Below are 17,644 nucleotides of genomic sequence, written 5' to 3' on the forward strand. Positions count from 1 at the left end.
TTGAAAGTTGTATACATGATTTTGAATTGGATTGATTGATATAATTATGAGAAGTAGAACCTAAAAGTGAATATGGCTGGGCTTGCTCTTATATATTTATACTGTATATCTTACTATCCCAGATAAGAGGACTGGCAGCTCCAACAGTAATATTCCAGGCCTTCAAAGATATTCATATCAGCTCCCTAACTTGGACCTAATTAGATCATATATTGAGTGTCAGAGATACTGCACATACTCTGGGTTTAGGGATTGTACAAATGTATGTAAATTTTGCAATAAATTAAGATTACATCTGATAATGCTACAGAGCAAGAGTCCTGAAGCTCAGTTAATTTATAACAGCCTAGCTGAAAACTTAAAAAACAGGCTGTAGTCAGTAAGTCAGTCCACTTGTTTTGGGCTGCTCATTAGGCTATTATAAGAGTCAGTATCAGTCAGGTGTTTGCACCAGTAGGTAGCCTGCCCACACCTAGGCACACCCAACAAGGAACTGTAATTGGAAACCCACCATCAGCCCTAGCAACGAAAAATATACTGAAGTGCAGACAAAGCTGAATAGGTGTTGCAAATAATATAAATATCTCATAATGGGTTTTCTGGTTAAATGCAAAGTGGTTAATCTACCAATCCCAAAGTGCACCCCATTGACAGAGCAGATGAGATTGTAAGTGCAATGTGCTAAGCACAACTCTTTAGGATCTCTGAATGTAAAGCCTTTGTCCATCCCTCTCTACATAATATGTGAGTTAATCTTAAATTAAACGTCTTTAGAAGATTAGAAAATTTAAAATAACAAATGGAACCCAGTTGACCAAAAAGCTTTAATTTTCAAATTCAACCAATAAAAGGTCAATTACTGTATTTTATATTTTCTGATTTTGAGAGCTATAGTTAATGTGGTTCATCTTTCTTTAAATTAAACCATTCGTGCCTGTTATAAACTAGTTCAAAACTCTCAGCTGTCAATTATATATTGCTTGCCCCTCCTCTATGCCTTAGGAATTGAGGTGGGACAGGCAATTACTTTTACTTTCCATTATGCACTTCCTAGAAGTCACTGCACTTCTCTGTCCCCCTCTGTCCTTAACATCTAATTTTGTATCAAATGCATGACTATGGGCATTAGGATGCATAAATAATATTTTAGGTTGATCAAAAGCTTGGCTCAACGACAGTGACAAAATGACTTCTGCCTATTTGATGTGATTATGAATTTCAAGACTTAAAGTTTATATAGTGTATTTATTTTGCTTGCCTAACATCATAAAATAGGATTTGGAATTATTTTTTTGGGCGACAGGTCCCCTTTAAGGCCAATGCAATTGCCTGTTTTTTGTGCCCTCCCCAAACTTCCCATGATTTTTCCAGTGTATGCAAATTATGCACAACAATTTAGACTTTCTTAATATTTGTAAATTGCCAACATTGTTCCACAGTAATATACAATCTATTTGATTGTCATGAAAGATTGAGTCGAAAATAAGAAAACGAACATGGTATACTTCTCATATAAAAGAGTGACATAGTCTACAGTATGTCTATGAAAATCTTTGTTTATCCAGGTCATAACTTGCTGAGTAAAACTTGTTGAAAATGTTTCACCACTGAGAACTGAAGAAAATAATCATTAAGCTTTGATCAAATATTTAGCGTCATACCAGTTATCACTTGTAGCCATTTGTCACATCCTTGATAGCCCAATTTAGGCTAGCACTTCAACAGACATTTGTGTAGCAAAATAGTGGCACATGACAGTTTTCATATTCCTTAGTCATGTAGAATATGATAACGACATAAATTTGTAAATAAGCTAGTCTATTGAATTCCAAAAATTCCACCCTACCATAAAAATTCCCCTTGCAACATGCAAACTACTAATTAGATGGTGTGCATTTTTTCAGCTTCAGTTGCATCAACGTGTAATGATCCTGGAACACCTCAAAATGGTACCAGATATGGAGACACCAGGGAACCTGGAGATACAATCACTTTTCAGTGTGATCCTGGGTATCAACTACAAGGCCATACTAAAATTACATGTGTGCTGCTAAATAACAGATTTTTCTGGCAGCCGGATCCTCCAACATGCATAGGTAATATATGAATATCATGTTTTAATGTGCATACTGAAAACATATTTATAAATTCATAATTTTTGAACATGTTAATGTTTTCGTTACTTTATCCACCAATATTAGCTAAATAAGCTGATTTTTAAAATTGTTGAGCAACCGCCATCACATTATAAGTGCAATTAATTTAAGCGCATATTTCTGTTTCCTGTGCATAGTTTATAAGTTATTGTTATGGAATTTCATTCATGCAAAGTTTAACATCTGATTCTGTTTCTTCTTGTTGTGACAGCGGCATGTGGTGGAAATCTGACAGGCCCTGCGGGTGTTATTTTATCACCTAACTACCCTCAACCGTATCCTTCTGGGAAAGAATGTGACTGGAGAATAAAAGTAAATTCAGACTTTGTCATTGCCTTGATATTCAAAAGGTACCAGTCAGAGAGTAAAAAAAAAAAGTATAACAGGATGTTTTTTTAAATGTCAAATCGAAAAATTACATCATTTATCACTTCATTGGGCTTCTAATTACATTTTGTTTCTAAGCCCTAGAGCATGTCTAGTATCTTCTGTATCAGTATAGATGCATTGCAGAATAACAAACACATTATTTAGCTTTCCAGTACTATTTGGTGCCAAATACGTATTGTGAGTGGAAAATGCAGAACAGGCCAGATGTATCTTGAAAAAACAGTTTACATTTTTTTATAAAATCAAACTAGTATATATACATCCCAGTATGGGATCACTTCTAGAGAATCCCATTACCCAGAATGATCTGAATTATGTGTGTGTGGGGGCTGGTATCTCTGATAGAGTCAATTTTAAGCAAATAATTCCACCTTTTAAAAAAAAATTCCTTTTCTTTGTAATAATAAAACAGTACCTGTTTCAATGAGTTTTAGCTAACTTAATGGACCAGTAACATCACTTTTTTTTAAAAAAAATACATATAGTATAGAATGAAAAAGCAGAAAGAAATTCTCAACTCCGTTTCCAAATGTCCCTCCTCTGATGTTTGGAGACCAGTAATTTGTTTCTGATAGTAGTCCACAAAGATTTCGCAAATATTTTGATGAATTATAGTCTATGAAACGGCCCCCTCTTTTTGCCAAGATGGCAACATGTTTAGGAAGCCAGGAAGTATGGCTTTTCAAAATATTCCAATACATTTTAAAATGTATTAAAAGGAACTATCTCCCCTGAATAATGCACTGTAGGTCTCTATAAAAAAAATATTGCATAAAACAGCTCATATGTAAAACCCTGCTTCATGTAAATAAACCATTTTCATAATAATATACTTTTTTTAGTAGTTTGTGCCATTGAGTAATCATAAATAGAAAATTGCCATTTTAAAAAATAGAGGCTACCCCTGGGATCATAGGATTCAAGTTGCACACAAGAAAACCAAACAAACCATACATGTTAAGTTACATGAGACAATTTTGCTTCTACACTTTTTCCTGTTACAGTTAGAGTTGTAGTATTTCTGGTCAGGTGATCTCTGAGGCAGCACACAGACCATCACGAAATGGTGGATCAAGGCAAGAGATGTAAAAGGGCAATATTTACTTAAATATATATAGGGATTTTCATATACCAGATCTTCAGTTTAACTTTACATTCGTTTGAGGCCTAACAGGAGAGTGCAGATACTCTTTCATGTTTGTGTTAGCTGCACAACCAAAAACTGCTAACTCCACATTGTGATCACATGTGATCACATCACATACAGATTTATCAAGGGTCGAATTTCGAAGTATAAAAAACTTCGAAATTCGACCATCGAATTAAAACACTTTGAATTCGAATATCGAATTCACCGTTTTTTCAACAAATTTGGCAATCCTGCGGTTGAATAAAAATCGCTCAATCGAATGATTCGACCGATTTCAGCAATGTGATTTTTATTCGATGTGTAAAGACTTGTTGTAGAAATTTTTTTTGTAGAAGGTCCCCATAGGCTAACATAGCACTTTGGCAGCTTTAATTTGGCGAAGTATTGAAGTTGAAGTTTTTTTAAGGAGACAGTACTTCGATTATCGAATGGTTGAATATTCGAATGATTTTTACTTTGAATCGAAGTAAATTCTAAGTCCTAGTATCCTATTCCATGGTCGAAGTATCCAGAAAATTACTTCGAATTTCAAATTTTTTTACTTAGAAAATTCCCTCAAATTCACTTTTACCCTTAGTAAATCTGCCCCAGTATTTCAGTATTTCAATATGTTGTACCTTGCCCACTAGCAATATCATTTGCTTACTTGCTCACTTGGAACCAGATGGCATTCAGAATATTGTTTCAATTGCAATACTGTATCTTTTGAACTTAGATGACCCTGTTCTTTGAGGTACCCAAAATAAATACAATCTTAAACGTGTTATTTGATTTTGAATTAGGAAGTTACTTGTTTTACAGGTACTTTATTTTTAATCAGATCATGGGTCTCTACTGTCAGTTACAATTTTTTTGCATTAGAGTGTTTTAGTACAGAGGTACTCCATACAAACAAATGAAACTGCCTAGGTTTGCACACTGTTACACATACGGAGGGCGAAAGTGTATAACAGTTAATTCAGTCATGCAATAGTTTGCTTTATTATAAACATAATCCCTATGGATGCTATAGTGTGTCAGTAAGCAAAGGATTGATTATATTAAAGAAGATCATGAGTGTGCAACGTTTTTATAAATGTTCTTCATACAGTACCTATAAAACCAGGTAATGCACTGGGATACCGACCCCAGAAATAGCTATTGGTTTAAATGTCAAACTTAAAGAGAAAAAGAACAAGAGAGGATACAAAGGGAAAACCAAAAGAAAGCAAAAGACATAATAAAAACAAAAGCAAAAATTGTTGTAAACCCGTTATCCAGAATGCTCCAAATTAAATTAGGCCCATCTGCACAGAGTTATTTTTTTTACAAATAGTTTTCTCTGTCAAAATAGAACAATGCCATGTACTTGATCCTAACTAATAATATATAATTAAGTCTTGTTGGTGGCAAAATAATTGTATAAGCTTATCTAATGATTTTTAGCAGACTTAAGGTATGGTCATCCAAATTATGGAAAGACCCTCTTATCCAGAAACCCCCATTCTGGATAAAATATCCCATACCTGTACCAAGAGTATAGGTTTTAAATTAAACAAAAGAAAAATTCAAAGAACTTGCTAAAAATAAAATTTATATTTAAGGGGCTGATGTGACACCCAATGGTACGTTTTACTCAGCAGTGACAGTTATAGCTACCGCTTGGTTAAACATTGCAAGGGGATATATATACAACTATGTATTTTCCACTCTAGAAAAATCCATTTCAGTGCAGAAAATAGTGTAAAATAATGTTCACTATGTTTATCCCCATCTTTAGCATTGGGGAGGAATTCAGATGGGAATATAAGAACCATTATGCTAATGAGCTGCATTGTATGCTAATACCCATAGGAAATACATTTGTGTTACTGCTTTTTGAGTTTAGAAAAACATGTTAATACATTAGAACTTATCTGGAAAAGTTTGAAAAATCAAAGAATAGGTGGAACTGCTGGGAATCCTTCTTGATTTACCAATTCGATCATTGATAACTTAGCCTGCAAATGTCTAGTTTAATATCTATTACACTTTTTTATTGTTAAAAAAATAAATAAATAAAACAAACATAGCAGATTTCAATGTTGCAAAACTACTATATTTCACTATATTTCTTATTTGTTAACATATACTACTTTATTTTCTTGTATATATTCATGATTTTCATGAACTCCAACTACCTTTATCTGCTATCTCATTTATTATAATGTTGGTTGTATATTGGACACATTGCTGAAGTCCCAATCTTTGTTAATATTATTGACTCTAAAAGAAAAAAAAACTGTTTTAAGCTCATGGATTTAACTCATTCAACAATTGTCATTCATTCTGTGTGCATTTCAGCTTCAATATGGAGCCTAGTTATGACTTTCTACATATTTATGAAGGTGATGATTCCAACAGTCCTTTAATTGGAAGTTATCAAGGATCCCATGCACCAGAAAGAATAGAAAGTAATGCTAACAGTCTATTTCTGGCATTTCGAAGTGATGCATCTGTTGGCATGTCTGGTTTTGCCATTGAATATAAAGGTAATTTAAGAGTTCATTAAGATATTCTGATTTCATTAAGTTGCCCATTTTATACATTTCTTGAAACTAGTTAAGGGGTTGCAAGTACAGACATCTGATCATATTTTTTCTCTGAAAAATTGTAATTTGTAAGACCTTAGACCCCTATTCATTATAAATTAATGTAAAGCTTTACATAACTTACTGTCACCAATGAATAAATGAGACCGATTATATTTTTGATTAATGGATGGATAAAATGTATTCTGGATAGATTATAATGTATATAATTTATATTATAGTAACAAGGCAGTCTGATAGAAAACGCATTTAGTGTTGTGGAGGTAATTCATCAGTTATTAAAATAAGACACTTAAAACAATGGATATGAATGAATTATTGGAACTATTCAGACAAGTGTAATGCTATCACTAACAGGACTTCCAAAAGTCCCTGGATCCCATTTGGGTAGAGATGAAATGAAATATAGTATGATCATATTGTGACAACATAAATATTATAGATACACCCCCCTTCCATATGGAACTTTTTACCTGAAGATGGGTATTTTTCTTAAGGCTTGGGCATGGCAGTTAATAAGCTTAGTAGGGCACTTGTTCACATTGAATTAATTATTCATAGGGTAAAATAAACTAATTTAGACTGACAGTGGCTTTACTATAGAGGAAGCAGGCCATGAGGTCAGAGAGGGGCCTGGGTGGGATCTGTTTCCTCTATAGTCTTGGAAGCCCTCCTCACCAGACCTATTTCCTCACCCATCGTGAGGGAGTGGGGTATATAAACTGGAGGGCGACTGGGCCCCAGGAGGGCCAGTGCAGCATTTTTATGATGTTATAAACTAATACTTACCTCCCCAGCTCCAGGACACATAGAAATTCGTTAGACTGCAGGTTATTGAAGAGACTGATCTAGACCATTAATATGGTACAGTTCAAGACGGCAGTAAATGTACAATTTTGCCAGATTTTGTCAGAGTGGAAACCCATTATTCTTTAAGAACAAGTCCATTAAAGGCCTTTTTAGAGTAGCATTTTTGGCAGTTAGATTTGGAGGCCAGCTGAAATACAAAAGTGGTTTAACATGACTTATTCAATACCCTAGGTAATAACAACATGTTTCTATTGTATCAGATGACAGTTACAGTATGCAATAGCTATGATGTTAATTCATTCATTTAATCATTTATTTTGTTGTCATAAATGCATGCTATCAATTCTGACAGAATTACATAGCTAAAATCAGCAGAGTAAAAAGATTAAGACATTAAGTCCAAATTAAGCACTCTACAAAATCAGCTACACTCATTCAAACTGAAAAATCTATATATGACTATAATGAAGTAAACATAAAAATGTTCATGTCTTGATTGCTTGATTATATAACTACCTTGCTTGGGAAGACCTAAATTAGTTCTGATGCACAGTAATTCTTTGATGAATCATACAATTAGCGTAATGTCTTCTCCTTGTTTGCAAAAATAGTAGTTAAGATCAACTGAGAATAAATATACCTAGGTGATGTTTATATATATTTTCAAGCAATAAACTACAAAGAACTTTTTTGTTGTACAAATCTGTGGATCAGAAGAGGGTAGCAGTATGTTAGAAGCATATGACATTAAAGTAGATTATTGAAATGTATAATTACAATATTTTACTTAAATATATATATACAACATTTATAAATGTATAAATGTAAAGCCTAAACTGAGACTGTAGTTAAAAAAATGTCCATTACTAAAAGCAGGCCTGTGTGTTTGAGAGTTTTAATAGCTAGAATGCTTTCAAATGTCATAGTGATATAATCTCAGATAGTATCATAAAGCCCATGCCTACTGGGAAGGTTTAAGGATTCAACGAGTATTCTCATATTATACATCATAAAAAAATTTTCTTTTGTATTGTTTTTAATGATACAATGTGCTATTTTCCAAGGAAAAACTTTCTTTTACTTTTTCTTCTTACTCTCTCCATTAGTAATAAAACTGTTTCACTTAAAATTTCGAAAAATAACACACTTAGGGGCCGATTCATCAAGAGTCGAATATCGAGGGTTAATTAACCCTCGATATTCGACTGGGAACTAAAATCGTTCGACTTCGAATATCGAAGTCGAACGATTTTGCGCAAATCCTGCGATCGATCGATCGAAGGATTTTTCGTTCGATAGAACGATTAAATCCTTCGAATCGAACGATTGGAAGGATTTTAATCCAACGATCGAAGGAAAACCCTTCGATCAAAAAATCACAGGCAAGCCTATGGGGACCTTCCCCATAGGCTAACATTGACTTTGGTAGGTTTTATCTACCGAAGTAGGTGGTCGAAGTATTTTTTAAAGAGACAGTACTTCGATTATCGAATGGTCGAATAGTTGAACGATTTTTACTTCGAATCGTTCGAATCGTTCGAATTCGATCGAATTCGATCGAATTTAAACAATTCGATGGTCGAAGTACCCAAAAAATACTTCCGAAATTCTAAGTTTTTTTAATTCGAATCCTTCACTCGAGCTTCATGAATCGGCCCCTTAAAATTTGGAAAAATAACAAAAGCAAATTAAAAGTGGTATTTAATTACAGTATACATATAATATGTATTTAATATCTGTATACAATGGTCCTTCATTAGATGTCCATTTTATATTCAAGTTTAAAATGTAGGCCTTTAAATCACTGTCTTTTTCCTGGATATAATTAGACCAAAGTAAGTTCTTGTGTCTGCTTCTGAGTGACTGCCTGTATAGTAAATAATACCAAACATCTGACATTTGTACAGTAATTTCTGATTGCTATTAAAGGACAAAGAAAGGGGAAAAACAATGATGTGTCTATGTTTAGGTGTTCCTGAATAGGGTCCAATAGTGCTGCTACTGTGACCAGCTTCTACGCCATTCAGTAAATCCTTAGCCTTAATATCCACATTATTTTTTTACTTGTAATATTGTTGTGTAGGCAGTCATTTTTCCTGATCCTTTGTTTTAAGAAAGAGCCAGCATTTCATGATGAAACTGTTTTCAGGCAGGCTATTGTTTCTCCTACTCAGTGTAACTGGAGGAGTTGCAGTGGGTCATGGATTTTTTCTATTGAATGCTATTCTTAGATCTATCAGGGAGCTGTTAAATGGTTACCTTCCCATTGTTCTATATAAGGCTGCTGGGGGAGGGAAGGGGTAATATCACTCCAACTTGCACTACATCAGTAAAGAGTGACTGAAGTTTATCCAAGTTACATGACCTGAGGGCACCTGGGAAACTGACAATATGCCTAGCTCCATGTCAGATTTCACAGTGGAATATAAAAAATATCTGTTACTCTTTAGAAAACATGGATTTCAGTGCAGAGTTCTACTGGAGCAGCACTATTAACCAATGTTAACAGATTCCCTTTATGGAATGGTGATCCATTATACAGAAAACTCCATGTCCCATCCCAAGCATTCCTAAAATTAGATTATTTACATAGATCCTGCTTGTGCCAAGAAATACAGTATTTGTTATCTATATAGTAAGGAACAACCTTGGAGCCCATATACTTATATTATCCATAGTTGGCTTCAAATGGACAATTTATTTATTGTTTAGCTCTGAACTATTGGTGACCTTTTGAGATGTTTGGAAATCATCCACATGTATAGACCACCTGCAACTGAGATCCCTCCAAAGGACTGAATATCATATCAAAATCATATCATACAATAGATCCATTTCGGATCATTACTAAAAGAAAAAAAGCCACAGTTTTGGTCATCTAGAGGCCAGTACTTTGTGTGTAGCATATGTTTCTGTTTCAGGGAAGCCTATAAACTTATCATATATCATGCTTGGGATGGGACATGGGGTTTTCTGTATAATGGATCACCATTCCATAAAGGGAATCTGTTGACATCAGTAAATAGTGCTGCTCCAGTAGAACTCTGCACTGAAATCCATGTTTTCTAAAGAGTCACTATGAAATATTGTATGTTAGCACTTTCTGAATATAATATATCAGGGCTCCCGTTGTTGTATAAAAAAAAAAGTAGAAATGAGTTGCAGCTATTAATATACTCTTGCTAGGCTCTGGGGTACAATTTAAACAGGTATGGCATTTAGGCAATATACGTAGGTATACAATAAATTATCTAGAATGATTGGAACCTTTGGTTTTCTGGATAAAGGGTATTTCCATATTTTGGATCCCCATACCTTGCATCTGCTAAAAATTGTAAAAAAAAAAAAAAAAAGCATAATCATGTTTCAAAGTTGCATTTATTATATGGCCATACCATTTGCTCACTCTTTATATGAAGTTTTTTGTGGTTGAATATCATTACCCATGGTTTCTTCAAATGTATAGAAAAAGCTGTATAAAATGTTTATATAGATACAGTAAATCCTAAATGTGTGCCTTTATATTAAGTGTCTCTTTATTAACACAGAAAAACCACGGGAAGCTTGCTTTGATCCTGGTAATATTATGAACGGTAGTCGCATTGGAACAGACTTTAAACTTGGCTCCACAGTAACTTATCAGTGTGACTCAGGCTACAGAATTACTGATCCTTCTACAATAACCTGTGTCATTGGGGCAGATGGGAAGCCGGCATGGAATAGGATTTTGCCATCTTGTAACGGTATGTTTCAACTTAGTAATATTTTCATCACCAGTGATGAATTTTATAGGGAATAAAAGTATGTACCTTTTTCATTTCTATCTTCACATTTCACAGGAAATTAAATTAAATATTCCTGTAGATGGTGCTGCTCCCCTCTATTGGCTAGAAATCAAAGCATGCCACTGACCGTTGTTCTCCATTATGAGAAAGTGCATACTTATTAATAATTCAGAACATTTACATGATGTTTCCTATTTTTGAAGCTACTTTAATTTTGTTTTGAAGGAAATAACTTTTGCTATAAATGTTGCTGTACCTTTTGGTAAATATAACATAAGGCCCTTGTTATTAACCAAAGCTACTATGGCATCCCCTGTTACTTGGAAATGTTAAAAGAATGCATAAAGCAAAAAATAATATGAATTTATAATATGAATAAAATAATAATTTAGTAGACATGAAATATTGAAATCATTGAGTTGAGAACTAAGGTGCTGTGTTATATCAAATACTATTATTTTTATATCTGAAAAGTGCATAATTAGTTAGATTAGCTTCTTCTGGTCTCACCATTGTTTATTCAAGATAAATTCAATTAACTGGTGCTTCTGAGAAACATGGCAGGATCTGGGCACAGATATTAGTCTGTTGTTATGTGTCACATGACAGTCCATTAGTGAAACAAATAGCAGCAGTTTGGGTTTTAGCAACACACCCATTTTCAGCATGTGGTGGTCTACACGGGTAGACAGGCCAAAATACTGCTCCTGACATCACAATTTATACACCATTCCTTTATGCAAATTTTGTTGCAAACATAATAAACATGCTGAATAAAATATTTTATTTAAATTAAAGGCATTTGGTTCGCTATCTATAGTAATAAATCACTGTTAGCTGGAAAGAAACTAGGCAGCATCACTATCGAATACAGTAAATCACTAGACAATGTTCAATAACACTTACATATTAGCTGATTTACTAAAAAGTCAATAAAACAGTTAATAAAATAGACAAAGGACTGTAATGCATTTTCCCAGAAAAAAGTAAGATGCATAAAGTCAAGAATCTTAACACAGGATATTTGTGTTTATGTAAAAAAAAGTATGGATTAACATAATTACAATGCAATGACTCACACTAACCATGATAGCTTTGAACAACAGGATCTATTAACAAGATGTATTACTTTAAAATTTCAATCTGCTTTTGACTCCTCCTGACAAACACTCAATGTTGTCATGGTAAAGCAGCAGTGATTTTTATCTTGTAAAATAGTCCAGTACACTCATGCCAGTAAAAAGACACTAGGGCTCGTTTATAAACAGTGAGAAAATTTGTACCTGGGCAGTAACCCATGGCAAACAGAGGGTTGTTTTTATTGTTCTACCTGCAGATGAATTAAAAAGATAATCATTGAGTGGTTGCTATGGGTTACTTTTTAGGGCAAAACTTTCCAACTTATCCTGTACTAGTCTTGAGTTTTTATTAGGCTCCGCATCTGTACCATATGCAGTAAGAAAAACGTGAGAGCCTTCCAATGAAAGTCAGTGATGATTTATTAAAGCGCTATATGCTTCGGACGACAAAGGTCCTTTCTCGGGTGCAAGTTTCGGGCCATATTCATAGTTACTTGCACCCGAGGAAGGACCTTGTGGTCTGAAACATGCTTCAGTAAATCATCACTGACTTTCATTGGAAAGGCTCTCCCGTGGTTAATTATACATATGCTATGGGTTTCTGCCCAGGTGTAAATGTGCCTAATGTTGTAAATGAGCCCCCCTGTGTTGCAAATTACATTTAATTGACATTACATGCCTCACTTATTTATGGGATTTGGCTGAATCTAGAAACTTATACCGAATCCAGCATGCAGGATACATTGCTGTGGGTGCAGTGCGGCTTCACCATCAGCCACTGGTTTGCATCAGAGCAGGGTGTACATTTACACATTTCAAAGCAGCTTTGGCTGGTTACTGTAGGACAGGGTGCAAATTACACAGACATGGTGGTTTGCTGTAAGTTCTCTTTAACAAGTGTTCCAATAAAAACAATACATTTTGGTTATTAGCCATCACTAACCCTCTTTAGGTAAAGGGGTTGATAGGCTAAAAATCCAAAATTTTTAAAATGTTACACAGTTAAATACATTTTGCACGTTTGAAAAATAGTCACTTGAAAAAACGCCCATTCACATGGTGGTGTTTCGTCAAACAAATATATATATATATATATATGTATATATAAAATAGATAGTTGAAACAAAGTGCATAGCATAATATTGTGAGGAGTGTATGCCACAATTTTGCCAGGATTGGGATGTTTAAAATATTTATTTTTGTGCATTGATTAAAGTGTTCATCTAAATTAATAGTTTGGTTGGCTCTCTTTACTATACTTCTTACCATGCTTTTAGTACACTGTAGGCTTTCTGTTTTTTCAACAGCTGATAATAATGAACTGTTCATTGTAAGGGAGCTGGAGTATAACACTATTAATAACAAGTGACATTTAAGAAAATGGCAGTAATAAGGCTTCCCTCTTTTAGTACGTTGGTATTACCTTAAACGTAAAATCAGATAAAGCTGAAAGCCAATTTAAAACCATCACCATCTTATACACATTGCTCATTGTTTCTGATTTATAATATGAGTTTAGATATCCTAAGGGATAAGGCCATTTTATGATATTCGACCTTTTATCTACTAGCACTTTTCTTGATTCAGTTATTATGTCAGACTGTATAATAGTTCTTCTATATCTAGCTACTTCTCAGCCCAAGAAAGATAAGGAAACAATCTTTCTTTGCCTTGCTTCCGTAAATTTTCACTAGCCTTCCATTGTGCAGTGACTTAACACTTTAAATGGTTGGTATTTTTGTATTGTTATTAATAAAAGGTTTAGACTGATATAGCTTTCATAATATGATAATAATGATAATAAATGCTACTCAAGACCATGTCAGATATTTTTTAAAGTGAAAATGTGCTTATTACTGTGCTTATTTGTTTGTCCTTTCAGCTCCTTGTGGAGGGCAGTATGTGGGATCTGAAGGTGTTGTCCTATCACCAAATTATCCAAACAACTACACTGCTGGTCAAATCTGCCTTTATTCTGTTACAGTTCCTAAAGAGTTTGGTGAGTGTGACACATTATTTCTAGTCCAAGTGCTCTGTATAACTTCCATATTTTATTGCGTATAAAATCAAATTAGGTTTCAGCTTAACTCGAAGTTTGGGTTGTACAGTATAAAGAAGATACATTCAAAAAAAAAACTTGACACTCAATATGAAGGCAGCCAAAGCATATTAAGAAAGTGTCCTGACATGATTTTCCTTCTTGAAATAATGTACTTATTATTCAATGTCATGGCAGATATTGATGTGCATATGGTTAGCCACGTGTAAATGAATTGCAAATAGAATAGGTGCCAAAACCTTTACTATTCTACACTAAAGAATATTTATTTTGCTATCATACACGCAAATCAGTGCACCTTTAACACTCCTATTGTATATGGCAACTTGATTTTAAAAAAAAATAAAAATAAAGTCATACAGAATCCTGTTGCTTTAGTTCAAGCCAACTCATCTAAAAGTCTAAAGTCATCAAACATATTTACCAGTTCTGTAATTGCAGCCATGCAGGTGCATCAGCTGTTTTAGAGAACTTGTTCTTTGATAATGGATCTGCCGAACTATGCAATGTTTCATTATCCTAGAATACTCAAGAAATACTTCAGTATATTATTATTTGAAAACATATTAAACTAATTAAAGTAATGCTTCCAAAGACTCTTAATATGTCCTAATTTGTAAAGCAGGCCTCTTAACAACTCTTCAGCAGTTATTATTGGAGTTAAGAGTCCTGACATAAAAAAATACATTACATGTCAAAATGTTTCCGGTATTTCACAAAGTTTTAAACAAATATATATCTTGTTATAGGAAAAAGGAGCAAGATAACGTAAGTTTTTTTTTAATTTGTCAGACTTTGATTTGAGTGGCATTATTAGAGAAATACTTCTCAAAACAAAATCCAACATTGATCGTAAATTGTATACCATAGTGGAAGAGTTACATTTCGCTATAGAGCTCTTTGTTTTTGAATGATCATTGATAATCAACAATAATTAAGCACTTGTTTTACTTAATCAGAGGCTTTGCAAAAGGGGCAGAAATGAAAACATATGTAACATATATATTCTACAATTCTATGCCACTTTGCCATGCAAAAAAAGTAAAAAAAAAATTGACATCATATACACCATAAATTGCACGCACATGCAACATTTTTCCACTTCACTGCAAATGATTTGAATTTCAAGTGATCCAAATGACAGATTCTCTGAACAGGACCACTTTCCTTTCATTTTGGCAATTTTTTTAAACAACATTTATAAAGGTGTGTAAAATAGCAACAAAATTAGCAACAAAAGTGGTATAAAGTAAATGAAATCTTTACAAAACTGCTCTGTTATCACTTCTTACGATATTAAAGTCATGCATCATGACCACAAAAATAAATCATTACAAAATTATTTTTTTATGCCAAACTAGCTAGAAAATATGTCTTTATTTTACACAAATAAATGCATTGACGCCAATGGAGCAATTGCAGGAGGAATTGCAGGAGGAAAGCAAATGCTTTGTAAAACGGACTTTGTTGAACATGTACACATTTTTTTTGCTCAAGAATATTTTACTCAGATACATATTTAAATAAAACATATATGTAATACTGTAGTTGTAAAGTAGGGATGTTGGTTATATTCAAAAAAAGAAATACAAAATAATATAATGTAGGGCTATATACTGTAGTTACAGCATAGACCCAGACTGTGAAGAATAGAATCTCTTCTATAGCTTGCATGTAGTACAACCTTTGCTTATCATACTTCATATTAGTTACGCCATGTAAATATACAGTATGTATTTTGTTGTCTGTTGAACTATTAAAACATATTATTAAGCATGTTATTATATTAACCCCAGTATCTGTAATTTACAAATATTGTTCTATATCTTCTCTTCCAGTTGTATTTGGTCAGTTCGCATTTTTCCAGACGGCATTAAATGATTTAGTAGAACTGTTTGATGGTTCCCAGCCCCAGGCTAGACTCCTCACCTCTCTCTCAGGAAGCCACACAGGCTAGTGATATTCTTTTTCATACTTTTACATATTGTATGCTAAATGTAGTCTCACATTTGTTACATTTGTTACAAATGTAACATCTGTTACATTTCAAGGCATTTTAATTGCGTCACATGTATTCAAAATATTATTTACTATACATTTTTCCTCTTTTCTAACGCTCTTCTAACTACCTTTTTAGCTCATTTTCAGCAGTCAGTTGTCTTCATCTATTTTTGCCCAAGGCTCCTATGATTTAAACTCTGAAGGCACAGTGGGTGTCAGTGGTTCAGTGCTGATGTTAGCGGCACCACAGAAACCTTGAGGCAGTAGTGAAAAAATACAACTGGGGATCATTGGGCTGTAGTTATACCATGGCAACCTTTACCTTTAAGTTATCTTTCTGCTCACAACCTTTTGCTCAACATTCCAGCATGGTATTATTGGAAATATTCTAAGGAGGACAGTAGCAATTTGAAAGAAATACAGTAAATGTGTTTTTGTGTGTTTCATTTGATATCTTGATTATTTTTCCAACAATTGGTAATATATTTAATTAATTGATGCTTAAAATTCAACATGTATAAAAAAGGAATTGAGGACATATTTATTGAATATAAATATATTTTTACTCAAATGCTACATTCTTACCTGGTATTCTAGTGTAATTCTGGGAAACACAAAATGTGTGCACCCTCCTACTGGAACTTATGGATTTAAAGGAAGTACTTTGCCTTGCACATTGAACCATATATATCAAAGAAAACATATTAATAATGGTGATTTGAGGCATTTTAGCACCTAAACCTGACTGAAATAACTATGTCTTGAGAACTGAAAGCTAATTTTTACATCCATATACTTTCCATATCATTAATTCTACTGACATCAAATTAGTAACACTGACTGTACATATTTTACAATTATCAAAATACTAATTTTATATTTACTTCAAATTGAATATAGAATGCTGTCAAAATTGCACTTTGCTCACATCACTTGTGATCAATTGTTAATAACCCCTATACAATGCATGTGAAGCCGATATCTATCACATTTTTTGTGGACTCACCAAGATAACTGTAATTTATTAGAAATAATGCCACTATGTTTATACATTGTTGCCCATCTTTGCCAGTCCATGCACTAGCTATGCATTATACATCAAATTCACTTAAAAATATTACTTTATAATATACCATCTCTTCACTGAATGCCCCACAGACATAACACTCACTCTACACATGAACCCCTTCTTGCCCTTAATATTTATTGCCATCCATGCCTCCAGGAATTTAATGCTGTACTCTTTCCTGCGGATCTCTTCCCTATGTAATGACATTAGTAGAAGCTCTTTGCCTTAAAATAGCTTGTTAAAACTCACCTTTTCATACAAGATTACAGCCTAAACATTGAACAACCATTGTAACTGCTTCAAGAAAATGCAGAATAATAATAATACCCTGAAATATTCCTCACTGACAGCTCTGCAGCCATTTTCTACAAGCAGAATGAAGGCTATGTAAAAACAAGAGCAATATATATTCCTAGCCTCTAAGCATACAGATGCAAGTGATTAAATACCAGATCTGGTTCCATTCTTTTCCATGTACATATTAAGATTGTATCTGCATATATGTGTGCATGTATTGACACCTCAGAAGTGTACTTCTACATACAGTGGCAACAAAGGCAAAAAAAATAATAATG

General features: G+C 33.6%; 1 protein-coding gene across 1 annotated transcript in view; it reads left to right on the top strand.

Moving 5' to 3' along the window:
• The window catches only part of LOC108717438 (CUB and sushi domain-containing protein 1), a 786,063-nt gene that overhangs the window by 597,091 nt on the left and 171,328 nt on the right, over positions 1-17,644 (top strand). Inside the window, exons 26-31 of the mRNA XM_041564732.1 lie at positions 1,905-2,096; positions 2,368-2,506; positions 6,019-6,206; positions 10,625-10,819; positions 13,823-13,939; positions 15,838-15,951. Coding sequence (XP_041420666.1) covers positions 1,905-2,096; positions 2,368-2,506; positions 6,019-6,206; positions 10,625-10,819; positions 13,823-13,939; positions 15,838-15,951 — 945 coding nt within the window. The remainder of the gene's footprint in view (positions 1-1,904; positions 2,097-2,367; positions 2,507-6,018; positions 6,207-10,624; positions 10,820-13,822; positions 13,940-15,837; positions 15,952-17,644) is intronic.

Source organism: Xenopus laevis, chromosome 5S, assembly GCF_017654675.1.
Source record: "Xenopus laevis strain J_2021 chromosome 5S, Xenopus_laevis_v10.1, whole genome shotgun sequence".
In the NCBI taxonomy this organism is placed as follows: domain Eukaryota; kingdom Metazoa; phylum Chordata; class Amphibia; order Anura; family Pipidae; genus Xenopus; species Xenopus laevis.